This window comes from Melozone crissalis, unplaced genomic scaffold (genome assembly GCF_028551555.1).
Source record: "Melozone crissalis strain CALT ecotype California unplaced genomic scaffold, PUWL_Pcris_2 ptg000029l_1, whole genome shotgun sequence".
Classification (NCBI taxonomy): domain Eukaryota; kingdom Metazoa; phylum Chordata; class Aves; order Passeriformes; family Passerellidae; genus Melozone; species Melozone crissalis.
This window is the reverse complement of record NW_026535807.1, coordinates 5,734,180-5,761,388: the sequence shown is the minus strand read 5'-3', so window position 1 is coordinate 5,761,388 and position 27,209 is coordinate 5,734,180. Positions and strand designations below refer to the sequence as shown.

The window sequence follows — 27,209 nt, the reverse complement described above, 5'->3', positions numbered from 1 at the left end:
ATCCACTGGGAAAGGCTCCTGCAGTCTTTGGCTATAAAAACTTGCAGACTTTACACACCAGAACCTTAATATGAACTTTGAGCAAAACAAACTTAAGAGGTGAGTTTCAGAGTATCTTACGCCTGTGCATTGCTGCACACTGAACAGCCTGTCAGCATTCTTTTCATTTTCCCTTTCCATATTAATGTATTTCACATCCAAACCCAGAAGCTCAGTAGTATAGCCTGTATAGCCAAACTCTCAGAAAGCAGCTCCCTCCATCTCCAGGGGGAATTACCTAAGCAAACACTGGAGAACTGGCCCCTGCAGACATTACACCATGGAGGTGATGCAAGCAGGGGCTGGGGGTGAATCTGCTCCCACTTATCTACACCACTTCACCTCAGTTCCCAGAGAAAGTTTTCCCTGGGCCAATAATGAGGAAGGGAGGAAGGCAGTGTGGTTTGTGAGCTGCCCAAGGCACGTCCTGCACACAGGCAGAGCTGCTGACTCCGAGCAGACCCCACTGCCTCTGACTCATCTGGATTTGGTGCTTGTGAGCACAAAGCCTCTTGCTGCGACCCAGATGGAATTAACAGAGTACTCTCCTTATTTCTAATTGTTAGATCATCCCTTTTTAACTCCAGCAAAGATGACTTGCAGATCAAACCCCTTGGGGGTCAAGGCAGTTGTTCTGTTTGTACAGCAATTAGCACAGCAGGATCCCAGGCCACAAATGGCCTCCAAGGCTGTGTCTGTGCTGTCTGTGAGCTCAAACCTCATTCCTCCTGCAAGCCAAACTTCCCAGCTCTCAACACCGCCCACACAGAGCCTTTTACTCTGGCCTAGCCAGGAACACAAAGTGAGCTCACACCTCGTGTAGAGACCAGCTCAGGCTTGAGCTGAGCTCTAGGAGCAGCACAGATGGCAGCAGCTCTGAGCTCATCCCTCTAACAGGGTCACCCCGACAGAGCTGCAGCCCTGATGCTCAACAGAGTCTGCAACACCTTAACCTGATAAGCAAAGATGGAGCGAAGTCACAGATCTCAGCCCACCACCCCAGCTCCCAGGAAATCTTGCAGAAAGAAAGGTGTATTTGTATTTGTGAGATCCCACTCAGAGCACAGGCTGCTTGCATTGTTTCAGCTCACAAAGCAAGACACCTTTGTCTTGGATGAAAGCAAAACAGCAGCTCAAAGAATCTAATGGACCACATGGGTTTTCAGAAAGTCTCTGCAAACCCCATCTGACACCACAAGTGAAGCAGTGCAAACGGCACTAAAACAACAGCAGCTTTCCCAAGCCTTCATTGGGGAGGAATGAGGCAACAGCTCAATAGTGCAATCCTGATTCTGCCACATTATTGACTTCCAAGACCAGTCAACTTTAATCTAGTACAAAGGTTAATAAGAGTCAAAGAAAATCACAGAGAAGGATCACAATCTTAACAGTGTGGCTAATTTAACCAGAATTATAAAGAAATCCCCAGCACTTAAGAGGAAAAGCTCTACAAGAAACCATGCAAGTCAAATGGAAGAGACTGGCTGAAGTCTTTGACCTGTCTTACCTGACATCCAGCTGGAATAGCACTGAGTACTCTCCTTTCCATGAGGATCATGCTGCCCCAACCAGCATCCAAGCTCATCAGCCCTTTTCCAAGCAGCCCTAGCATGTTCCCTGCCACTCCCAGTTTCCAATTCTCCAGTATTTAGTTTTCAAATTTTACATGATCTATTTTGCCCAGGGCACAGCAGATCACTTACCCTTCTCCTGTTAGCTCTCTGTTTAATTACAGTTTAATGTGAATTGATCTTTACATTAATGAGTCTGTAAAGAAGATTGATTTTCTTCAAGAGACTTTTCTGCTTAGTTTGGCAGCAGAGTAGTCCTATTGATTTCGTTTTCCCCAGTAAATACACTGCAGTGTCACTGCATCTTCTTGTGAGTCAGCTAATCCTATTTCACACTCTTTTGCTCTAAAAATCCCTATTCTGAGTTCCTTGTTATCTGTGCTTATGCAGAGCAAGATGATGGGGCCAAAGCATCTCAAACAGCTCTGCCTGTTGCTAACACACAGCTCACTGCTGTGGGTCACTGTCCCCTTTGTTCCTAAATGGCTGGAGGCTTAAAAGACAGTGAAAGAAATGAAAGTTATTTTTAAGTGTTTAATCTGTTAACTTCCTTAATTCCCAGCCAGCTAAGGATGGGGCAGAGTGTTGTCTGGTTAGCACAGTCCACTGAGCTCTACAGCTGCCCAACATTCTGTGGCAGAGGATGCTGACTGAATCAGGCTTGGAGCCAGGGCAGAGGACAAGGATCCATCTGTCCAAATGCCCCAAAACCTCTCCAGGGTGCAGTTACTCACATGCAGGTAGATGCAGCAGCAAAGAAGACAAACCCTAGAGTAAGAGCTGAGCTTAGGGGTGTGTAGGAAACCCATAACAACAGACCAGTGCAGGGTTGATTGCAGCTCCTTTAACCTGGCAGGCCTAAGAGTTCTTCCATGCAAGTTGGCGAGGAAGCTGGACATAAACAGACTAAGTTCTGCAAATAAATGGTTTCTTCCACCACCCCTTTCCCCAGCAGATCAGGTAACAGGGTCTCCTCGAGAGCCTTCAGAGTTAACACACTGTGGCTGCACTGGGATGGGAAATCCTCAGCCAAGGGCATGTCAGTGAAAACATCCTGCCATCAACTCCCCAATGTCCAAGTCTAGGAACTGTAACTAAATTACAAATGCTGTGGGAATTGCAGGCAAGGTTCTCCTCTCAGCTATTCCGATGTAATTTCGGAATGAATCCAGACTCGCTCTCTCCCCCTCCCAGCTGAATTTCCTGGCTTTTGTTTGCACTAACAGATGTTTGCATTTAATGTCTGTCTTTATTTGGTAACCCCTACATAGATTATTTTTCCCTTCTGTTCTATTAAAAGCCTTATCAAGTCCCTTATGTTTGCTCTTGCTGAAATGAACGACTCTGGCAATATTTTCAACATGCAAGGCAAACAAACTGATTCTTCGAGGAATAACTGAACTGAACCAAACTTCATGGCAGGGTATCAGGACAAAGCATTTTTGGTACATATGTTATGTCTGCATCCATCTGCAGCCTGGGACATCCAAAGGCTTGCAGAAAGCTCTGAGAATTCTCTCTTCAACAGATTCTCACATGCTTACATATATTTTTAACTGGCCTTTGGTCCTCATACGTGTGGGGTCAGGCAAGTTTTGGGTGATGGAGACAGGTATGGAAAACCCAAAAGCAGAGAATACAAAGTAAAGCTCATTAAAAAAAAAAAAAAAAAAAAGGGCAAAACCCCAAAAAAACCCCACACAACCACCAAACTTTATGGAAAATTTGAGTTTGGCAGTATTGTTTCTCCCAGCCCCAAAAGGAGAAGAAGTGCTTTCTCCTGTTTAGGAAGAGTAGGAGATGAAATAACTCATTCAGAAGGGATGTTTTGAGTGACAAATACACAAGACTTGCTTTTATAATACATTAACAGTCCTTTGGAAATACTTAACCACATGCAATATACAAAACCTACTTCAGAGGTTTGTGAGGTAAACACACTTCACACATTTCTAAACACTGAAAAAAAAAAAAAGGAAACGTATTTATTTTTCTTTAGCATTAAGAATACACTGTAACACTATACACTTAAACATAAACCAGTTTCTTAGTACACAAGTCTTCATTATGAGTTTTCACCCTGGGTTTGGTTTGGCAGCCTCCCCAGTTATTACTTCACAGATTGGAAGGCCAGAAGAAACCAGTATGACCATATAATCTGATTCCTTACATCACACAAGGCTAAACTTACCCACCAATTTGCCTATCAAGCCCATTAGCTTAGAGTTGAACTAAAGGCCCATCTTTCAGGAAGCCAAGCAATTGATTAAAGACTCCCAAAGATGGAGAAAACTTCACTTCCTCAGCAAATCATTCCAATGTGACTCAGCAACATTGATTGGAGCAGGTACTTTAAAACATCATTCAGGTTATTTTTATCTCTGATAAAAATTAAAAGGAAATGCAAGGGGAAAAAGATGTGGCATTCTCCAATACAAGCTGAACAAAGAGACCCTTCTTGCAGCAGTATGACAGCAGTATTACAAATCCTGCTATCAGAGTTATTTATGTGCAGCAGCTGAGGAGAGCAATTCAGATTTCTGGAAAGTGATACTAAGCAGGTTTGTTCAGAATACCATTCTTTTATCATTTGGCTTTGTAGCTTCTCCTTCCTTCTGCACCACTCTGAAATTTCAGAGGAGCTGTAAATCTACTGCCTTCCACAAGCCATTATTCCCCCTTTCCAAACTGCTCATTTCATTTCAGGAATAAAAAACCCAAAGCTCCTGCAATTTGGTTCTTTGCCAACAGCGAAATTAATAGCAAAAAATAACAACAGGGGCTTGTGGAACTCAGAGCATTTATAGACTTCATGAGAAAGAGAAGCCAATCTGGGGGGCCTAAAACTATATCCCTGCATGGCAAATTCTGTGCAAGCTTTCCATCCATAAATCAGATTTCTGGAGGTCTTTTTCAAAGGCTGGTGCACATCACAAATGTGGCAGCACAGAAGGGCAGCAGATAAAGGTTGCCTCAGAAAAAGTCAGAGCCTTTTGAGCAAGAGAGGTCAATCAGGTGGTGGTGTGGTCACAGATGATTTTCCACCACAAGAAGCACCAAATTCATGGAGAACAGAGGTACCTTCACAGGGCCATGCAGGCTGGAAGCCACCACCTGAACTGCTCCAGCATTTTGCTGGAGTCCCTGTTAGCCATAAACACTTCCCAGGAACCTGGGAGGTATCATGCATACCTCAGCAAAATTCCTTCTCAGTGCACAGTACAAGCACACACATGCAAAAATTAATTTCAGAAATCCACACTCTTTAGATACTAAATAGTTTGATATTTTAATATTTTATTCCCTTCAGCAGTACCATGGACCCAAGATCCTTGGTGATCAATATACAAGGGCTCTCAGGTGTCTGATGCTTCTGTGGTCATCTACACTACCAAAGTTAGGAACTTCAAACCTTCTGCAGATCATGCTTTGCAATCACTGCATGATTTCTTCTGAGAAAAAGAAATCTCAAAAGAAAATGTTAAAAAGTAGTTGAAAGAAATCATAAAAACAAGTCTGGAATGAGTTCCCTAAAAGATTAAGATATGAATACTCTCTGGCTTTAAGAGGAAAGAAGAAATGATCAGAACAGGGCCAGGAATAAAAAGAACAATAAAGCAAATGTAAAATTTAATACCACAGGTATGACCTAATGGTTGAAACCCAAAGGCAGATGAGAAAAAAGTTTTATTCGACCTGTGGAATTTACTGACCTGAGTTACCACTGACCATAAGCACAACAAACAACCTCACACAAATCACACTACTCCAGATGATGTTTCTTAATTAAGGTTAATTAATTCTTACATTTCTTAACAAGCCAAAAACCAAACTCTAGAGTCAGCAGGAAGGAGTGTGACACCCATGAAGCCCTCAGAGGCAGCCAAACCCTCCCCAGGGGAGCCCAGAGCCAGGTGAGGTGACAGTGACTTACAGGTACAGGGAGCGGACGCTGGAAGCAGCAGAGCCCAGCGAGGGAATGGCACTCAGCTCGTTGTGGTCCAGCCTCCTGCAAGAAACAGAAATCAGGGTTGAAGGCAAGCAGCCTGTGCCCGGGCCTACAGGAGCAGGGGAGGCTGGCACTGAGGCAGAAACCTCCATCTGAAGGGGTTTTTCTGGGCCTCTGATGGCCACACCTTGGTCTTTAGGCCTTTCCCCCCTGCCATCACCTCCCCAAAGTGCCAGGCAGGAAAGCATTGTGCCACAGCCCTCCTCTACCCTGTGTTTCCAGAATCAAACATGACACAGGAAAATTTTGCACCTTAAAGCCGCCTGTGCCATGGCTCGGGAATTTAACCCTTCCCATGCTCACACCAGATCAGGGCCTGGAGGCACAACCTGATGGTATCCTGTCCACAGCATGCCCAGCTCTGGAAATCCCAGAGGGATTCCCCACAAAGGCAGCAGTGCTGGGCACAGAAATGTCACCAGGCCAGGCAGCTGGGGAGCACACAGAGCCCCTGGTTAATGGCACCACCAACACAGACACGTCCCCTGCCAGGGCCTAATGCTTCAAAGTGTTTTTCTGACTGAAAGCAGATCCTCGCCATGTGACTGGCTCTTCCTTGCTTTAAAGAGCCCTTGTTTGTAGGTGAATTAGTCAATTAATTACTGTAACAGTCGCTCGTCTGGCTGCCTGAAAATTACCTAATTTCTCAGTCTCCTCACCCTCTCCCCCCTCTCACTGCAGGGATCACAGCCAGGCCCTGGGCAGGCTCCCCAGCACCCCCAAAGCACCCCTGGTCACTCTGGGCTTTCCAAGTGCTCTCCTTCTGCAAAAAATCCTGACAGAATCACAATTTGGGTGCAAAGCAGAGCATCTCAGAGCTGCACAACCCAGGATTGCTAAACCACAAGCATGAGTAGGGGCAATCTTAAATTATGTTGGGTTTTTTTCCCCTCTTCTTTCCTTTTAACACTATTTTTGGCAGGTGGGAGAGGGCAGTGGCACATTTATCCCAGAACTTCCCTTCTGGCTCCTCTGAGAGGAGGCAAGATATTTGATTTCACGAGGAGTTCCAAGCACTGCTGGGATAAAAGCTTTCCTCTGCCTCTGACATTATACCCATGCCTTAAAATGTAAGGGAAAAAAGCCAGATGCATTGCAATTCAGCAAGGAGCTCCACTCTGCAACTAAAAGCTCACTGTTGCTCATATTACAACATGGTCTGGAGCTTCCAAAGGTACAGAGCAAGCTGGAAAGAGCATTAAAATGCTTATTTGAGCATGTTTTCATTAACATCTAACTAAGCATCTTCAGGAAAAGAAGGAGCCTGGGTCAGCTCTGATTAAGCAGCTCTGACACCAAGCAGCATCTAAGAACTGGTCAAACCCTGCTCTGACATAAGTGTGATATTCATATATCAGCCTCCTGCCATGGCAGCAATCAGTCAGAAGTGCTTCTCCCACCTCATTTTCTCTCTTGGCTCACAGGCACCATTTGCTGACACAGAGGAGACAGCCAAGCTCTGTATTTGCCTGGGATTTCCCACTCATCTTTTCTTTTTCCCTATGTAAAGGAATTGAAAAATAAAAAACAAAAAAAAAGAGGGGAAAAAAAACCCTCAAAACAGAGCAGCTGGGCTCAACAACTTTAAAAACTTTCAGTCTCCTTCCCCAGCCCTCACCATTGACAACACAAACCCTCTGGATGCTGAGGCAGAGGAGGAGGGGGGCCACCCATATAAAATATTTACAGTCCAGTTGCCAGGCTGGTGTCAAGCTGAAATGGAGCCTGCTCAAAAATAGCACAGCTCTCCAGAGCTTTCAGTGAAAGGCACTTTAGAAAAGAAAAGGTGAGTTGTTTGGAGAGGAATTTTAGCTTGGTTACTACTTTATTTGCTACCAATGAGTCTGGAAAGCCTGAGAGCCATGAAACCATCAGTTTGGGGGATTCCATGAGCCACATGAGCTGAGGAAAGCCCAGAAAGGAGCACAGGGCCCACCCCACAGCAGCACCCTCCATCCATCCATCCATCCATCCATGGAATGAGAATGGATGGGCACCAGGGCATTGTCACCACATGAAGGCACCAAAGGGGATGGAAGATCAAGTGTCCTGAAGGAAAATAATGCCCCAGTCCAGCCCCTACCCTGAGCCTCCACCACTTATTTCAGAGCCAAAGGGGGATCACTTTGAGCCACTAAATTTCATCCTACACAGACTTAAAACTTTTCTAAAAGCTTCTCATAAAGGCCACCAAAACAAAGCACACAAACAACTGCCTAAACTGAGGGAGAAGTGTAGGGTAAATTCTGCTCTGACTTTATCACAATCTCAGAAAGCAAAGCACAGCATTGAAGATAAGGGATGAAATTTAAATCTTTTGGTCTGCAGATATTTTCTTTAAATCAAGGGAAAACAAAATGTTTTCAAAATACACCACAGTAATTATTCACATGGAGAGACACACACAGAGTTTTAAGCCTTGTGCAATGCTCAGGAACCACAGACAGCACGTTTGAAGCATCATGGGAGGTTCTGCTCTTATCAATGCATCTATTATTTGGGGCAATCTCTTTCCCTGAGGGTGCCTTGGTTTGCCCAGCACAGCATGCACAGAGAAACACTGACTTGCTCTCGAGACATGCCACAGCATGATGCTTATTTCATGAATGTTTGTCAAGTGCTTTAAAAAAAAACGCTCAGAAAGAAGATGCTCTGGCAATAGAGATGTGGTTCTCCTTGTGAAATGAAGTTTATTTCAGTGGTCTGTGGTTTAGCTGTTATTCAAAAGCAACCAAGATTAGTAGATAGGGCTTTTAATAGAGCTTCTCCCTCAGACTGCCTTCCAGGCTCTGCTCCAGACCTCTGCCTCCCCTCCAGTCTCCCATTTCTGACTGCTCCCTTTCCCTCCTACTCACTCTTCTGCTCTCTCCCCATTCCCTAACCCTTTCTGACACAGCAAGCAGCTCTTATCTACCCATTACACTGTGGCTGCACTACTTATCTCCCCAGAAACCCTGACACCTTTTTACAGCATGGAACTGTTCACTGCTCTACACACGTGCACAGCACTTTGCTCAAGGGAATTCCCTACCTGGGGAATCAGAAGCCACACACATTTCCCAATTTCCCACCCTGTGCTCCCTGAAGTCACACACCTTCAGGCACTTCCATGAATAAAAGCTTTTGCTAAGCCACAGTCATGTCAGGATAATTATAAATCAGGGCTGCAATTCTCTCCTTTAAGCACAGAGCAATTTAAGGCTTTCCACAGTGAAAAGAGAAGTTGAGAAAACAGATCCTGCAGGCAGTGTTCTGCTGACCCACATCACCTTCTCTCTAAAGATTGTGCAGAGCTGATTTCAGAGCAGCGCAGTCACTCCTAATATCCATTCCTCACTTACTCATGATTCCCAGCAAGTCCCTACTATTCATGTAAATAGAAGAGCTAGGGGCAATCAGGCCATGAGAGAGATGCTGCATGAATCTCCACAGTCCAATCCAGCAGTCATCAGCCAGGGAGAATTCCACTTTTTGCCTATTTAAGAATCACAGGATCTGGCTCCTCCACGAGTTCCAGAGCCAACACTTAATGAAAACAGACAGAGGACAAGAGCAAATGCTTGATAGAGCACAGTATTGTTTCTGAAAGGAAATGTTTTTTCAGTTTCCCATGAGGCAGCAGTAGCTCTTCAAACAGAGCCCAAACCTCAAGCATGCCAGCGATTCACCAGGCAAACACAGCTCATCACCTCAGCCTGCCATCTCAGGCACTTTTGGTTTTTAAACCCCAAAATCAGAACTCCAGGCACCCCTGTGAAGGGCTGACAGTGCAGCCCCTCTCTGAGTGAAACTGCTGAGCCTTCTGAGGAGCTTGGAAAACCTGCATTCCCTGAAATGGGTTTGTTTTACAGCAAGGAGGGGCTGGCACAGCCACTCAGACCTTCAGCAGCTCCTCTGTTCCCCACCAGGGCAGGGAACAGCTCTGCTGGTTTAGCCTCTTCCAGCAACACCTCCAGCAGAGCTTGTTCTGGTTCCAAAAGGAGCACAAATGTCTGGGAGAGGAGGAGGCACAGTTAAGTGCTTTGTTATCCACTACACTACACCTTTGTTTCCTGGGAGATTTGGGCTAGGTTGGCATCAGGTGTCACAATCCAGGTTGCTGCGCCTTGCTTCAGGGTTGTGCTTTCAGCAAGGAGCTCTGTGTGTGTGCTCAGGTGTGCTCAACTGCTGCCTCCAAGCATTGCACAACACCCAGGGAGGCAAACTCCAATGATTTCCAATAACAGCTGTGCTGTTTTAATTGGGATGTTGTGTTCTGCCCATTGATTAGTTTAAAAAAAGCAGCCCAGATACAATAGAGAGGGAAAAAAACCTCCACACCAAGTCAGATCTGCTCATTCAACTTAGCTAAAGGAAGGTATTGTCTTAGGAAACTAGATATAATTTCCTCACAGCCCACAAGCAGCTCTGGCAAAACACAATTAAAGCCTTTGAAGGAATACTTACACTTCCTGCAGGTTCGACAGCTCTGCAAAGACAGAAGGATCAATCTCTGCCAACTTGTTGTAGCTCAGGTTTCTGTTAAAATAAAAGACAGTGGGATCAGCAAAATACAGTCACCCTGATCAGCAAAACAGAGTCATCTTAATTATTCTGGATTGCACTGGGAAGGTTTGGGTTTTGGGGTTTTTTTTAAAGAGAACTTAAACAGGAGAGCAGCACTTTTCTGCTGAATACAGGAGTGAGTTTAGTTCCATGACAAAAATCTTATCTAGCTCTCCCCAAGCTTCTTCCTCTTTTGCATTAGTGTGGTTTTAATTTGTCTTCATATTACACAATTACATTTATTATTCTACTATTGATTATTTCCAACCACAAAACTAATCACAGATTAATAGGATGTTTCCTGACAAATTAAAGTCAGAACTGAAACAATCAACAAACCTTCCACTAAATATTTTATAGCTACATTCACATAGGGTATTTTTTATACCACTGTGTGTTACACACAAAATACACATATGGACACTTGCTATGTGTAAACATAGAATATATTCTACATTTTCTAACAAGATGATATAACTAGTCTGTCACTGATTTCTTTTTTAATCAGTAAATACAGCTTTCAAGCCACACAGTATAACACACTTTGGTCCTCAACAGCCCCAGCCAACACTTTCCAGCTATCCAACAGCCCAAACCTAAACCTAAATCATATTCTAGCACTGATGGATGACAAATGGGCTGTGCAGCCTGGTGGGAAAGCAGATCTGCCTCACAGGACATCATCCCTGATTGGAAACACATCCAGAGCTCAACATGCTGCAGGAAGGAGCACACTGCAGGAATTGCTAGGGACAGCAAACAGGCGAAATAATGCAAATTAAGTGCTAATTCCATAAACCACAAGCAAGAGCTTTGCCATGCTCTGCTGTAGCATCACACAGTGCAAGAGCAGAGCCTTCCCTCCAAGACATGCAATCTCAGCACTGCACACAGGACAGGTCAAACCTGCAGCCAGGACTAACCAGGTCAATTAAGACCAAGTGACTAATGATGCAGAAAGTAACAAGTGCTTTAATTACCCTTCTGTATGCAGTGCTGGCATGTTTCTGTGAGAGTGTAATCTAAAGAGGGAGGAGGCAAATTGATGGGTGGCAGCAGAACAGCAACCACAGTAAATTGTAAGGAAATTGTGAGGGGGACTTCTTTAATTTTATTTTGCTCCACGCCCTGCTCTCGGATATTACCCTGGGTAAAATTCAGCCCTGCTGCCTCCTCTGCAGGGAGGTTACACCCTCTTGCTGCACCTCTGAACACAGCCCAAAAGATTCATGGCTTGATTTTAGATAAGCCCTCAAACATTGAGCTGCTTATTCAAACCACCAAGCCAGTCTGACTAGAAAACTGGCCAATCTTCCCTGGTTTGGGATTTTTGTTGCTTTAAAACTGTGCCCACAGAGAGCAAGCAGGTCTGGGACCCAAACAGGGTCTAAGTCACCAATGCACCCACTGAACTTCCACCAATGCTCCACGACCAAGAGCCGAGGCACACACAAAGAAAAGGCAGCTGCCAGAAGAGCACTGATGGAAAATCTCTCCTGAAGTGCTCACATTGACACACTGCACTCTGTGGCAATGCACAGAGAAATCCAGGCTCACAGCAGCCTTGCAAACACCAAGACTTGAAAGACTACAAAGCTTACCAACTTTGCAGGAAGTTATAAACACCTCTTTCAAGCTAAAAAGCAGATATTGATCACCTGCCCTCTTGTAATGCATTTATGGGAAGTCCTCAAAGCATTCCCCTGCACCAGGGAATCATTTGATGGCTCTCACATCACACCATTCCCCATCATTTCAGCTCCTTGCATCTTACCCAAAATGTTCAATTTTTTTTTGCCAATACCTGCTGTGGAACAATGTTCCACAAATCAGCAATGCAGGCTGGCTCTTAACAGAGCCTAGAGCTGAAGTTATAGAGGAGTGTAAAACCTAACCAAGCATCTCAGTTTAAAATATGCTGTCCTGTAAGCCCCTACTGTCTTTTAAAACACTCAAGAGACCTTTAAATCAATACCAGCCTACAGCAGATATCCATTTCACTATGAACTCAAAGGCATTTATCTAAATAAAAGTCAAACTGCAGTTTAAACTCAGAGTGTGTTTGAAAGCCAAGTCCATATTCATAGCACAATTACGAATTAAAGTGCAATTTGCCCACAGATTACATTACTACTTTTTTTTTTAACCACACAGTAAGATCATGCTGAAGCTTGCCCCTGCCTGATCTACAGGCAAAAAGAAAAATACAACAGGTAAAGTCCTACAGGCTCAGCACAATAAAGTCAACACAGAAACACAAGTGACAAGCTAAAAGGGGGAAATACAGCCAGACATGATGGTGCATGAATCCATCTGTTTTCATGTATTTCTGTGCCTTTTACTGCAGCCAAACTTCACATTTTTCAGGTAATCTATTTCTCCTCAACACATTCCTCTGTAACAGGCTAAGGGGCTGTTTTATGAAGCAAGAAACAAGAACACATGCACCAGAACTGATCCTCCCTGCACTTGCCAGAGGGACCAGGTCCCTGGCTTAGTCTGTGCTCAAGCACTGAGTGATGCTGACAGGAACCTCCAAAGCTCACAAATGAAAAACAAAGATATTCATAAATTAAAGGATTTCATAGCCACAGTTTAACATCACTCAAAGTGATTTTCTGATTATTGCTACTGCCATTCAGGACATTTGAACATCAAAGTCACTGCACAAGTGGCTGGCTCTTCAGATAGCACAGACAGATTTTGCTGCGCCAGCAACAGAAAGACTTCCCAACATCTGCTGCAGAAATTCAGGTGAACTCCATCTTCTTGAACACCAAAGTCTTCAGTTCTCTCCACATTACTCACCCCAACCACCTCACTAAATGTACACTACACTGCTCAAAAATCAGTAGGGAAATGAAAGCTAGAAATAGAGTCAGTACAAAACAAACAGGAGACTTGAAATTACATTGATACGCCAAAATAAAGTTTACTGAGTATCTGGCACTAGCTGTATTTTAACTTATATTAAAACACCCAAGAATTTCTAGCCTGAAGCATTAGCAATCAAAGGATGTGCTTCCCAGAACTCTGATCCCCTCACTAGGCAGTGTGTGGCATGCCAGTCACAGCACTGAAGTGAGAGAAAGAATTAACATGTTTCAATAGACAGATCACTGGGACTGGGAGTCAGGAAACCTCTGTCTGTTCCTGGCTCTCTTCATCTCCTGCTGCGTGACCGGGTCATGTCACATCACCTCTCCAGAGCTTTTGTTTCCACAGCCACCCTTTGTCTGTCTTGTCTATTTAGACTGTAAATAAAATTGAGGTAGGTATTGTCTTGCTTTGCCTGATGCTGATGAAATGAGGCCTCAATCTTGGTTGGGCTCCAGTAATGCAAATAAAGGAGGGAGCTCAAAACTTGAGGTCATGGGCGCACAGGATGCTCTCCCACTCCTAAATGTGGGTCCCAAATGTCCAGCAGTGAATGAAGCACTGCAGGATTTTAATGTTTCCACCAGGCTCTCTGAGCTGAGCAGACCAGCAGTGCAGGCTGATGGAGATGCCAAGCCCAGGAGCACAGCTGTCCCATCACTGAAAGCTGGCACATTGGCTGTTCCTCTGCAGCAAGAATGCATTTCTTCTTGAGGAGCCCTTGGGATGATGCCACAATTGCCCAATGAATCACCAAATAAATGTTCCTGCCATCAGTTTTCCAAAATGTCTCCCTCAAAGAAAGAGGGCCATCAGCTCCCAACACCAAAACCCTGTCCTTTCCCAAACCAGCACCTGCCCAGCCCTCAGGTATCTCTCACCCTGAGCATCCCTTCAAAGCCAGTTTATGAAGCAGCATCTGCAGTGTTTTATGCCAGCTCTAAGACCCCATGGCTTTGGTGCATGTTCTGCCCATTTCCTGGCACCTAAACCTGAGGTTAGCTGACCCAAAAGTGGGGCTGCCCACAAACTGCTCAGTGCCCTGCTCCTCTGCATGGGTATGTTGAATTACTCATGGAAGGATATTTTGATCCTTCCAAGGCAACTGTGGAAAGAAAACAGAAGTCAACTATATAAATTCAAGAGCCTGAGCTGTGAGTTGAGGGAAGCATCCTACAAAGCTTACTTTTCTACAGCTGGCAGAGGAGAAAGAACAAAACAACCAACCTGAGTGGCCTCTAACATTCAGGTTGTTTTTTTCATACAGCTTCTATTGAAAAGGAAAAGCTGGTAAATGTTTTTAAACTTGATTCTGATTTACTGGCATGAAAAGTGTTCTGCATATTATTTATCCATTTAAGCCTTCCTCGTACTGGCTAATCCAACAATGAAGGGTTTTCCCCTCCTGTCACTAAGATGCCTGTGATCAGGAACTGAGAGCCTGTTAAATCAATATGGGAAGGGCCCTGGTCTGCCTTTTCAGTTATTCTAGTCTCTAAATAAGAAAGCAGTGTTTGCCTTCAGCTGGCATTATGAGAGTGGCATTATCACTGAACTCTGCAGAGACTGAAGTCTTGCTAAATAACTGGGTATGCTCAAACCACCTCCCAAAAAGAAATAATGCTGTCACAGAAAGAGTCCTGCTTGCAGTGAGAGGGATCAGTCAGTTCTTTGACCTGTGAGAGGCCAGGTGCAGGGCAGATCAGGAGTTTATGTCCAAGTTTTGGCTCTGCTTTGGGACCTTGACCAGTGCAGAGAAAAGCCACCTAGCTCTCTGCTGAAAACCAGACAAAGGAGCAGAGACATACACGGCTCCTGGTCTCTGTCCACCACGATGATGGCTGAATTCTGTTCTGCAAGGTGAAAGTTTCCAACCCTCACATCAAAACCATTTATCTGTCAGTGCAGAAGATTATGTCAAAAGCGTTTCTGCACCTTTTGATGACAGGCATTGGAGAAAAGGAGGATGGCTTGGAATTCTGTCACTGCCAACTGTGGCTTTCATTAAACACTTTGTCAACCGTTGTCATAACACAACTTTTCATTGCTCCTGCACAAAAGGGAGCTGAGGGCCCAGAACAATTGAGTCCTGCAGTAGAAATTCCTCTGGCTCATCTGTCGAAAGATAGCTGCCTAGTCTGCAGCTCCCTGAATAGGCACCATCCTCTTCCCACATGTTTGTAGATGGCTTTACAGCCCTGGAATAGAGGCCCCATGCACACTTGAGTGGGTATGAAAAGCATGACTGCAGCTGAATTAGCCTGGGGATGGGGGCCAGGGGAGCAGGAGAGGGAGCACACTGCCCATGCCACAAGGGTACAGCTGTGCAGGAAGAAAGCACACTCAGATGTCTCTTTTAAACAAGCTTGTGAGGTGCCAGGGAGATGGCAGTGTCCTTGTAAGCAGTGACAGGGGAGCATTAATGCTGAAGCACAGAGTCATCAGAGATTGCATGGATTCAGGTGGTTGTATGGGCAGTCAGGACAGAAAGAAGGAGCTTTAGTCCATTTTTGATTGCTGTGCACAGGACAGGTGCAAAGTCTACTCCCAAGAGCAGCCAAACAGCCACTGCAGCCTCTTCTCATGAGAGCTGTGCTCCAGCCCTTTCCTCTGGACATGCTGCAGCACCTCACTGTGTTCCTGTACTGAGGGGCCCAGAACTGAGCCCAGCATTCAATGCAAGGCCAGTGCTGAAGGTGATCACTGGCCCTGTCCTGCTGGCCACACAATCACTGGTACAAGCCAGGGTGCCACTGGCCTCATTGGTCACCTGGCATTCACTAGCTCATGTTCAGACAGTTCAACCTGGTCCTTTTTCACCAGGCAGCTTTCCATGGGTCCCAAGCTAAGCCCCTTGAGATTTCTCTTACAGGGTACCCTGAGTGCTGCCTACAAGTGCAAAGCATCCAGCTTAAAGAGACTCTGAAATGCAGCCCGGAAATGGCTCACACCAAGCATGGCAAAGAGCCGCCTCCTAGAAGGAGGTAAGAACACCAAAACAAGGTGGATGCTCCAGATTGCTGTTCAAAGTGCTTTGGAGAGAAGGAGGCTCTGCAGGACACAGCACCCACCTGGGTGAAGCTGTGCCCCACACTGAGGGGTTCTGTTGGTGGCTCAGATGATGTGCTCAGTCAGGCTTTACTTATGGCCTTGTTCAAATCAGCTGCAGCATCACACTGGCTTGGGTTAACAGCCTGCTCATATAAGGGGCTTTATGTGCAGGAGGGAGTCAACCTAAGGGCAGCCCTCAAGCCATAATATGAGCTAATTTGACAGTGAAGACAAACTCTGAGAGGTCATCCACACACCAAGAAAACTGCACCATGAATCACTCTCAGTCATGGCCAGTGATACAGGCTAAAGGAAATTCCTGTAGCATGAGCCCCAAAGAATTGATACCATGCAGATGCAGCCATTAATGCAAAGAACGCCAATTAAAACCACATCACTGAGAGGTATTGTGCCAAGACTACAATTGAATTTAGCGTGCGGTTGGTATGGTTCGAGGAACTTGGGAATGATCTTACCTCCAAGTGACTTTCAGGGACACACTGTCAGCCTTGGCCCTTCCTCCTGCTCTGCCACTCTGCACTCACAGCTTGGGGTGCACACAGATCACACACCCGGCCTCAGCTCACACAGGGCTGTAAATGTGAGTATCCCTGCCACTGTGGACTGCCAGCCTCCAAGAGGCAGCACAAGATGAGCAGGCACGCTCTCAGGGCTGAGGAAAGGCAGGATTCCCCTGCAGGAGCACTGGGTATCACTGCACTGCTGCTGGGGCTTCCACATCTCCTACACCAAGGATTTTTACAGGCTTATTTGTCTCTTTCAACAGGGCAGTGTCAGGTTATTTTACGCCCTGCTTGGCTTACACAAATGTGTTTTGACAAAACCTAGGATCCCATTTCCTCCTATTTTAATAACCTTAGCAAAACTCAAGTAAAGTTCTTGTCTGCTTTTTTCTTTTCCTTTTCTTGAAAGATCATCTCCTCCAAAAACTCCTATTTTATTTCTTAAGACAGAAGGCTTAGATGCAATTTAATCTACATAACGACACATATATGGCAAATACTCCATAACACATGCAGGAATCACCTGGGTAACTCAGGTGCTCATGGACATCATGCTATGGCTCTGCACCATCAGAAGGGACACAAGGATATTCATTTTACCAGAGCTTGATCCTGGCCCATTCAACAAGCTCTCAGTATTTCAATTGCTTCAAAAACATTGTCCCAGTTGTTCCAAAAAAAAGTGAAGTTAGATTTCAAGACAAATAAGTAATTTGAAAGTCACGCATGAGATCCCCCCAGGCCCCTCTGTTCCCTGGGCACATGGACAGCCCTTCCCAGCAGCTCAGGGACTCAAACCAACACAGGGCAAAGCAAGCAGGAATCACAAGGTATTGAACAATGCTTTTTCTGCTTCAGAGAAGAGCAGCAGCCACAGGCACACAGCCTGCAGCCCCTCAGGCTGCTCACCCTCCTGCTGGGGCCACAGGCTCCTCTGCCCCAGCCAAAGGCAGCTTTGTGTGCAGGGGATGCTGCAGGGCTCAGAGCAAGCAGGATTTAACTGCAGCAATCTTTCTGTATTTGCCTCTTCTATTAAGCTGCCCTGCCTGAAGGGGAGAACAATCCTCTCCAAAACACACTGAGGCATCAGCTCCAAGGATTGCATCAAAGCAAAAACACGTTTCAAAGGGGGAATGAGCATCTAAATAAGAATAACTGTATTTAATTTCAAGTAAAGCAATCCTGCTTTGCCACCTGTGACAGGTAAGCAGTTGGAAGGAAAAGCAGGATGTGGAGGGCTCTTTAATCCACAAATAAAACTCCACCCATCATCTGCCCTGACACCTAGAGGATTTGTTCTGGGTTTATTGCTTTGATTAAAGTGCTAACTACTGCCATAAGAAAGACATAGTCCTAAAACCAAAAGCCTGCAAGTTGGTTGCTTGACTATATATGACCAAACTCACCTTTTTCTAATTTGATAATAAATTTCTTTCTTGGTGATTTTGCACCCACAAAAGCAAAGCAGTCTCTTGAACCACTGGAGCAATGGCTGGGGATAGCCCAGCTCAAACAAAATACTCACCAAACAAATTGCTTCTGCTTCCATCACTGCTGTTTTTCTTTGGTAAATCAATAAAGGCCATGACTTCTTTACTAACATTTTCAATTAAGGTTCCCCACTGTGTATTCAACATATTAAACCAATTTATTGAGGATTAATAACTATGTGATGTACTATACATATCTATCCTAGAACTGCTCAGCCTCCATTAGCAATAACAAGCTGCATTGATAAATCAGCATTAAGTGCTATTTACAGTTTCAAAAATGGCTCCTTTTGCAAAGCAAATATTTTCTTCTGAAAGTTGTGCAATTCTTCACAAGTACTCACAGCAGATAAACCATGTTAAACCTTTGGCTTTTTCAGATGTTTGGGAGGATCCACAGCAGCATGTAGGACTGCTAGCAATCAAACCCTCCCACCACATGATTTAGCAAAATCCAGCTGTGGGTTAGAAACTGAGTGCAGAGAGAAGTAATTCAGAAATTCCTCAAACATTGTTCAAGATTTTCATGATTTTAGAAAATTTCCAAGGTCAACCATTCAGTAATACTGAATAATCCCTAATTCAAGTTTTCTCAAAGAACACAGAATTGTAACGTGCTCTCTTTGGGGATTCAAATGGTTTCAATCCCATCTGCAAGTGTTCCTGGTAAGCTCAGAGACCTTAACCACCCAAAATTATATTTTTCCACTGCTCCCACATCACTTTTTAATCAGAAATATTAACTTAGCAAATGCACAACCTGGCACAACAGGTTGCCACTATCTGCCACTACCCAGCAGCACCACATCTGCATTACTGCACACAGGATGAGGGATCCCCAAGCCCTGAGGATGAAATTTCAGCACAGAGCTGGCATTACCCCTTTGCAGAGCCCACCCTGAGTGAGAGTTGGCCATGGTGACAGCACTGGCATGGCCCTGCTCAGTCAATCATTAATGGTGGGGACAGGGCACACAACCCTCTCCCACTGTGTTTGCTCAGCCACTCTCTCCTGGCTCTTATTAATAGTTAATCAGCAAGGACTGATCTGCCCCCAAAACATGCTTGCTGAGAAGTGGCACCAAGGAATATTTGGTTTAAAACCAGTCAGGAAAACTGCATTGGTTAAAACTAGTAAGGGAAAGAGTGGGGGGAAAAAAATTTTTTAAAAAGCAATGTGCAGATTTTTCCTGCGGCCATGGGGCTCCCCCCATGAGGCATGGGGGCTCACTCCAGGCTTGCTCCAGCTTCTCCTGCACTTGATGCTGCTTTCCACCCATCCTGAGGGGCTGCATCACCTCCTGCTCTCACACAGTGATGGTACCCAAGTGTTTGTAGAGGTTTTTCCCAGAAAGAAGCACTGCTGTCCTGTTCTCCCCCTGGCTGGCCACAATACCTGGCTGTTTCACTCCCCAGCCACCCAGGGCATGGCTGTGCTGCCACCAGGGAAAAAACTCTCAGCAGATGGACTGAGGTGAAGCTCTGCCTCGTCAGATGGGCTGCAGAGTTTGATGGAGCAGGGAGCAGAGCCAGCCCAGCCCACCCAGCTGGAGCAGCCAGGACACAGGCCTGGCCAGCCCTGCCAGCTCTGCAGCAGTGACTCTGATCTCACACAACACCCAGGCAGCTCTGCAACTCTGCACAGTGGGAATAAAGCCCTCTCTGATCAGCCCAAGTGGAATTACAGCCCTGTGCCCCACCATAAACTCGCTCAGTTTGAAACCAACCAGAGCAAGGACATTCCTGGCACCTTCCAATGCCACGGGCTGGAACTGAGAGCTTGGCCAAATGCAAACATTTAGTGTGTGGAAAGGAATGATGTATATAACCCCAAATATCCCAAGGACTAGTTACCCAAGGGCTGTGTGAGGCTGGCAGCTCTGCATGGTGCAGGGCCAGCTCTAATCCCCCAGAGGTGTGAGGAACACATGGCAGACAGCTCTCCATTCCCAGTTTAAAAATAGTTCTGCTCTGTAATAAAGAACAGCATTTTAAGGGCAAAACCTGAGGATTTTAAGCTAAAAAAACCCCAAAGCAGGCCATCCTGGCTGGAGGTGTATGGTTTACACAAGCATCCATCCCCTTTCCTTTCGAGTAATCAATGTCCAATCATAATGCACTTCCACTCCAAGCACTTTCATACTGCCAACAAAGCTCCAAGCAATTTAATGGATTTCTAACCCCAAATTGGAAGCTGTACCACATCCAACTGATCCAATTTGTTCAGCCTTAGAGGAAGCCCCGGGAACAAAATGCTGGAAATAAAACCACATGCACTGATAACATTACAGAAATAGATACACCAAGAAGCAAATGTCCTGTCCCTTCTATCTGACCTCCAACTTGGTTTAATTGACCTTCAAGATGGAAAAACTGCATTTAAAACAAGCCATTTCCACTTAGATCAAGAGAAACAGAAGTGTGAGTGAGTGTGTGACTGTGTGTGAGTGTGCTCTATAAAAAGCACTTTCCTACCTCCATGTTAGCATCAGGGTCAGCTGTCAGAACAATCACTCAGACTTTTTTGGCATAACTCCTGTATTGGTTTTTGCCCCTGGGACAGCAGCAATGTCAAAGCAGATGGAGCTGAAGCTCAAGTCTCTGGCCAAGGAATGCCAGAAAATAATTGAGGGAACAATTGAAGCTATTGCTGCTTTAGATGCCAGCCTTAACATTCCTTACATACAGCAGAATCTCACAAGTGTGCATTCATGCTTAAATAACTTACACATGCACATGACCTTCATGTAAACACAAACACATGCATGTATGCATGAGGCAATACAACTACAGTGATTACACAGCTAGAAAGGCTTTATCAGGGGAGTTTGGGACAGCTGTACAGCTTACAACTGAATTCTGAAGAGTGCTAGTAAAATATCTTTATTGCACTCTGCCCCGGCATATAATGTCACATCTTTTACAGAAGCACTATTTTAAAAATCTTTGAGAGCTTTACAGCTTTTATTGGTGCTGTTTTTCAGCTCCTTCCACTTACAAAGCCAGATTTCTCTATTAGTTCAACTCAGACTACAGAAAATCTCAGAAGGAGAAAAAGTTATAGGCAATTAAATTTTAGAAAGTCCTTCAAATGAGCCTGTTCTTCCCCAAGTCTGATATCTCAGAACTTTTCAGGATTAAAAATCAGTCCTTATTTCCACTGGCTGTAGTTTTTTGCTTTTTGGATCTCTCCAACTTTCAGGATTCTGGACAAATGGGGCTGTGCAGGCAGAGCCAAGGGGAAGCAGCTGCTCCTGAGCTCACGTTTGCTCCTGCTCCCCACCTCTGTTGAGGGCCACTGCAGCTGGGTTTGAACCCTGCATCAGCATCAGTCAGGCACCACAGCTCTCTCTCAGATCACAAAGGTATTTTTTCATCTACTTCAAAGGGCCCTGATGTACTTTGCTGGATGGATGCCCTGATTTATTATTCAATGAACTCCCTCGGATTTGCAGAGTTTCTCAGCTAAAGGCATCACAGCTAATTCAAAGGGAATGTAGATGTTTAAGGTTCAGTCAAAGAACAAACTTTCCCTTCTATAGATTTTTATCCTTTCCACATTGCAGAGGGGAGGGGAACATTTCCCAGTTCTTTTGCTATGGGAAACAATAAAGAACCCACTCTCCCTGCAAAATTGCTGGATTCAGAAGGTACTTGGATAAACTAATTTTTTCATCTTTTAACTATTATTATTGGAATCATACTGCTCCTCTTGGCATTTTAGATAAGATTTTTTTGTTTTAACTATCTTAGTTTCTGCTCACCAGAAGATGTGCATTTGTCACAGGAGCTCCAGTCCCAGCTCCAAGGACAGGGAATCCTTCCTCTGAAGGGTTGCTGCAGTCAAGCAACAAATTCTGCAGGAAGATGTTTAAAGGCAGCCAGGTCCTTCCCTCTTGCTTTGAGCCCACCTCACTCAGGCATAACCCAAAGTAGATGCCATCTCAAACTTACCTAATGGCCTCTCAAAATATTTTTAAAAAGTCTCATTATGAAACTCCATGTGGGTGGCCACCTGGCTGGCCTGAAAATAGAAAAGCTAACACTGCAATTTGGCCAGGAACAGAAATACCCCTTCTCTCCTAGGAGTGGTCCTTGTGAGCCCAGGCACCGTGCCAGGGGCTCACCATTCACTGCACAACCTGCAGCTCTCACAGGGCCAAGGGCTCCCTGGCTTCACACCAAGCCCTGCTCCAAAATGGGATTATTTGGGAAATGTGAATGCAGAAGGTGCCCCAAGGTTTGTTCCTGCACAGTGAGGGACGCAGGTGCACTCATTGCTTGGAGAACTCAAACCATGTCCTTTTGAGAGGAGACAGATTGGTCTCTGTGGATATAATAAATGTCACCATTTCAAGGAAATCAGAGAAAGAATAGTTAGGGCTTGTGGGAAGCACTGCTGCTCTAAGCACAGACAGCAATTGTCACGGACATCTTTTCACAAAAATCCTTTCCTTAGGATTTTTCCTCCTGAGAAGCTGAGAGGCCTCAGCAACAAAATGTAAACAATGGTTATCTGCTGCTGTGGGATGCAACAGGTGCATCTGTGATTGGCCCATGTTGGATGTTTGTAATTAATGGCCAATCACAATCAGCTGGCTCGGACAGAGAGCCACAATAACAGGTGCCTTTGTTATCATTCTTTTCTATTCTTAGCTTAGCTAGTCTTCTGAGGAGAACCTTTTCTTCTATTCTTTTAGTATAGTTTTAATGTAATATATATCATAAAATAATAAATCAGCCTTCTGAAACATGGAGTCAGATCCTCGTCTCTTCCCTCAGCCTAAGACCCCTGTGAACACCGTCACAAGCAATGGGAAAAAGAAATGCAGCAATTCACATGAAAAGATGAAGGAATCCTGAGATGAACCATGATGGAGAAGCCAAAGCACCCTCCAAGAGGAGATATGGAGAGATGGAAGGGGGCAAGCCAAGCATCCAGAGGGTGACAGCATCTCCACAGCTGGAAAACCATGGGGAAGAACCCCTGTGCAATTCATCACCACATCTGTGCAGCCACAAAGAACAGGCAGCTGCAGCAAACTGCCAGGCTGTGTGTGACCTGCCTGAAGGAGAAAAACTCCCTCAGTGCTTCCCAAAACTGGGCATTGCCAGGAGCAGACCCTGGGTCAGACATCAGCGTGGGAGCACAGGCTGTGCACACTCCCAGCCTGGCCAGACTTCAGCAATGCCACATTAAAAAAACACATTTTCCTCAATTTGTCACAGCAAGTGAGGTATGAAATAAAAAACAACAACTTTCAAGATCTTCCAAACCCTCCAAGTCTTTGCAAACCAATTGAAATTGTGTAAAAATAAATTGCAGTGCGTTTTATAGGGGAAAATAACTCTACTGCAACTGGAAATACATAACCTTGCTTTTCTCTAACAAAACCTACAGGAAATGGCTCTGCAAAAGTTAACTGAGTGATACTGGACTTTCTCCAGAACTATAAAACTGACTGCCCAATTTAACCTTTTGTCCAGACTGCACCACAGAGCCACACCACAGAGGAATCTGGCTGATGTTAACAATGCTCTGGTGCACTCTCCACAAATGCAGCAGGTTATCTCAACATGCTCACCCTTGCCACAGCACAGAGCCCAGGCAGCCAAGTGCTGATGGAAAACAGCATTCTACAATTTTCCCTTTCTCAGCCAGCAATTGGGTTTTATTTTGCTTTTTAAAGATGCCAAAAGCAGAGCAGATGCCTGCATGCCCTGCATTCAGCCCTGTGCCAGGCTGGCACTGCTGACACACCCAAGGGGTCCCATCCCCTGCACATCTGCCAGCCATCCATCCCTTGGGGAGAGATCTCATAATGTGATAGCAGAGTATTTGTGGGTGAAACCTTTTCTTAGCACCCATCACTGACACTCACTGAGCTTCTCTCCCTTCACTCACCACCTCCACCAGCCCAGCAAGGGCTGCAGGAAGTGCCAGGGAAGGATCTTTAGCTCCCAAGGCACCTCAGGAGCAGCACATCTGCCAAGGAACCTGGTGTCAATATTTGCCTGGAGCTGTGCAATCACACAATTCCACAAGCTGAGCCAAGCTGCCCTCCCCATCCTTTCTCCCCCCATGGCTCCAGAGTGGAGAAGGTGCTGCTGCAAACACAGGAAACAAATCCGGTTTTCAGCCTTCATTTCTTTTGATTGAAAAGGAGGAACTACAGCTTTATACATACATATATATCCATACACACACATCTACTGAGTCCCCAACATTTCATTCAGCTTTCACTTTCCATTAAATACACCATATTGGGGATGAAAACAAATCTGAGAAGAAACCCAGGCTTTTCCATATCCCCACAAAGCTGGGGTCCTGTGTGATTGCTTTAACCAGGACAGAGCTTCAAGAGCTGCAGAATACTTCTTGATCACATTAGCCAGCAGGAAACCATTTCATGCTCTTTTTTTCAGCAAATTTGACACCACTACCAAAGTTGCTCCAAGACACATTAAAAAACACACCAAAAAACCACACCCATGGTGGGGAGAGCCAAAAAATCAGTTTACAGCAAAGGAGGCTCAAAATAAAATACCCCCCCATGGAATGACACTGAATTCAGTATACTGAAAGAGCCATTGGGAGGGAAGCCAATACACAGGGATATTGCAATCAGCCTTGGGAATTAGCTCTGGTAGGTTCTTGCTTTTCCTGCAGCCCCACACTTACGTCAAGTCACGTGAACACAATTACATAAACTGTACCTTTTCCATGAACACCTTCACTGCGATAAAGGTTCTCATTTTGCTCCACATAAAAACACTCTCCACAGCTTTATAAGCTTTAATTGCTATGAGAACCCATAAAAAGTGCCCAAATAAGTCTATTTAATGGTTACACATTAACCATCATACACCTCCAGGCCTGTGTTATCCACCTATTTGCTCAATCAATAAACTGCTCGTAGGCAAACTTTTGAAAAGCACTGCTGCTGCTGAAAATGTTCTGTTTCTGTGTACCAATAACTTCATAAAATTAACTGAAAACTCCTAGCCATAGCTGAAGTTTTCTGCTTATTTCTTGTAGGGAAAAAAGCAAGCTTGATTCAGCAAAGAATCAACCTCAAATATCCCTCTTGTGCTTGAATTTGGATGCTGGCCCATAAGGCAGGGTAAGAGCAGCACAAATCCAGGCTGGGAAGGACTTGGGTCAAGAGAAATACGTGAGTGTGTGCGCCTGCAGAAACAGCTCCTCTGATCCTAAGAAGAACAAGTCTCTAGGAATTGCAATAGGCATGGACAGCCAGGAGCAGGGAAGCTGTTCACATGAGCAGGACAAACAGGAAGCATTAGCAAGGGGATCTAGGGCAGCAAAAATAAAAAAAACTTACTGGCAATTAAATCAAGGGCATTGCAGTCAGTGGATTCACCCCTCTACCCTCACCTGCCACTGGGTGCAACAGCACCAAATGAGCAGCACAACAGCCCCTGAACCAGCCACTTCAGAAAATGGAAAAGCTTGGATAAAATACCTGAAAAAGCCTGGATAAAATACCTGAAAAAGCCTGGATAGAACACCTGGAAAAGCCCTCTTGCAATGCCCCTCCACACCACGATGCAGGAGGGCAGGCAGCATTTCAGTTCACTGCCCCGTACCTGAGGGGACAGCAGCGACCTGATGCAGCCCCACTGCTCTCCTTATGGCCATAAATGTTCCCTTGGGCCCTGACAGATGTCCTGGTGTGCCATCACAGACACGTGGAGCTGACAGTGGGGCACAAGGCCAGCCCCAGCACCTCCGGCCTCCTCTGGGGCTGGGAGAGGAGCGAGACTGGGCCAAGCTGCCTGACTGTGATTAAGTGCTGATCAAATCCAACTATTTCATAAAGTTTCTGGTATGCCCAGCCAGCTTCAACAGTCTCTGCACTCTGCTGTGAAATCTCTAGGATATTTATGAAAAGCTGGCAAGCGGCTCCTTAGACACATTTTCCCCCCAACCTTAATAAGCAAAACTCAGTCTGAAATCCAGAGATGCACTCTGAAATCCCAGTGTGGCTTTTCTGTCCAAGCACATGGGTACCAGAGCCCCACTCTGTGACTCGGATCCCTATGGAGAAGGGACAATTCTATGGATGGGTCCCAGAGCAGCCTGGTCTAGAGGTGCACAGGCCACAGGGATGGGAGCTAAACGGGTTTTAAGGCCCTTCCAACCCAAGCCTTTCTGTGATTTCAACAATTCCATGACTCTGAAGATGGCTAACACACTTTTTCCCTGAGCAGCCCCCCAGCCCATCTGCAGAGCCCCTTGCAGGGGGGCAGACAGACAGACAGCGGGCACTTCACACCTCCCCACCATAAACCTGCCCAGAGCAATTACCCAGCCCCATTCCAGCTGGGAACACATTGCTGCCTCTTTTATAGCACCAGGGCTGCAAGGGCAGCAGGCAGCTGGCCCCAGCTCTGCTCAGAGAGAAGCCAAAGGCCTCCACCAGCAGAGGAAATGCGAACACAGGGGCGCTCACACTACCTGCCCCCTGCCTGTGCCCATCTTAAAAATTAATCCCAATTGTAAAAGCTGGAGTGCAGCCTGTATTTCAGGCTGAATAATAAGGCAAGGCCCTTATAAATAAGGAATCACTTACTATTTGGAGGGAGGGGAAATTATAAAGGTTATTTAAATTAAAAACAAGCCACACAAACAAATAAAACTCAGTGTCTTTCTCCCCCCAGCCCCACGCTGGCTGCCTGCTCTGCACATGTTATCTGCAAACCACAGGGAAAAACCATGCCCTGCTCTGTCCCTGCTGTTTCACAATCTGGACCTTACACCACGTCAGGCATTAAACAAACATTTCCTCCTTCTCGGGGATTTCCCCCTGCCCCATCCAGAGCTGGGCTCCAAAGTCCAGCTGAGCAGCAGGCACGGGATTGAGGTGGAATGGTCAGCTCTGAGAGGTCAGCTCACCCCAAAAGCATCCAGGGGGTGGCTGGTGGTGGGGATGGAGCACAGAGATGCCCTTGCATTGGGAAAACAGCCCAGAAAACAGGAGAGGGTCACAGTGAAACCCTGAGCATCCATCCCACTGCACCACTAAGGGAGAATGAATTCACCAAAGCCACCAAATCTCCTCATTTCTGCATAATCAGTGAG

At 45.5% G+C, this 27,209-nt stretch overlaps 1 protein-coding gene across 1 annotated transcript in view; it reads right to left on the bottom strand.

Moving 5' to 3' along the window:
* Positions 1 to 27,209, bottom strand: part of LRIG1 (leucine rich repeats and immunoglobulin like domains 1) — a 91,665-nt gene that overhangs the window by 46,040 nt on the left and 18,416 nt on the right. Inside the window, 2 exon segments of the mRNA XM_054281197.1 lie at positions 5,545 to 5,619; positions 10,066 to 10,137. Of these exon segments, the coding sequence (XP_054137172.1) occupies positions 5,545 to 5,619; positions 10,066 to 10,137 (147 nt within the window).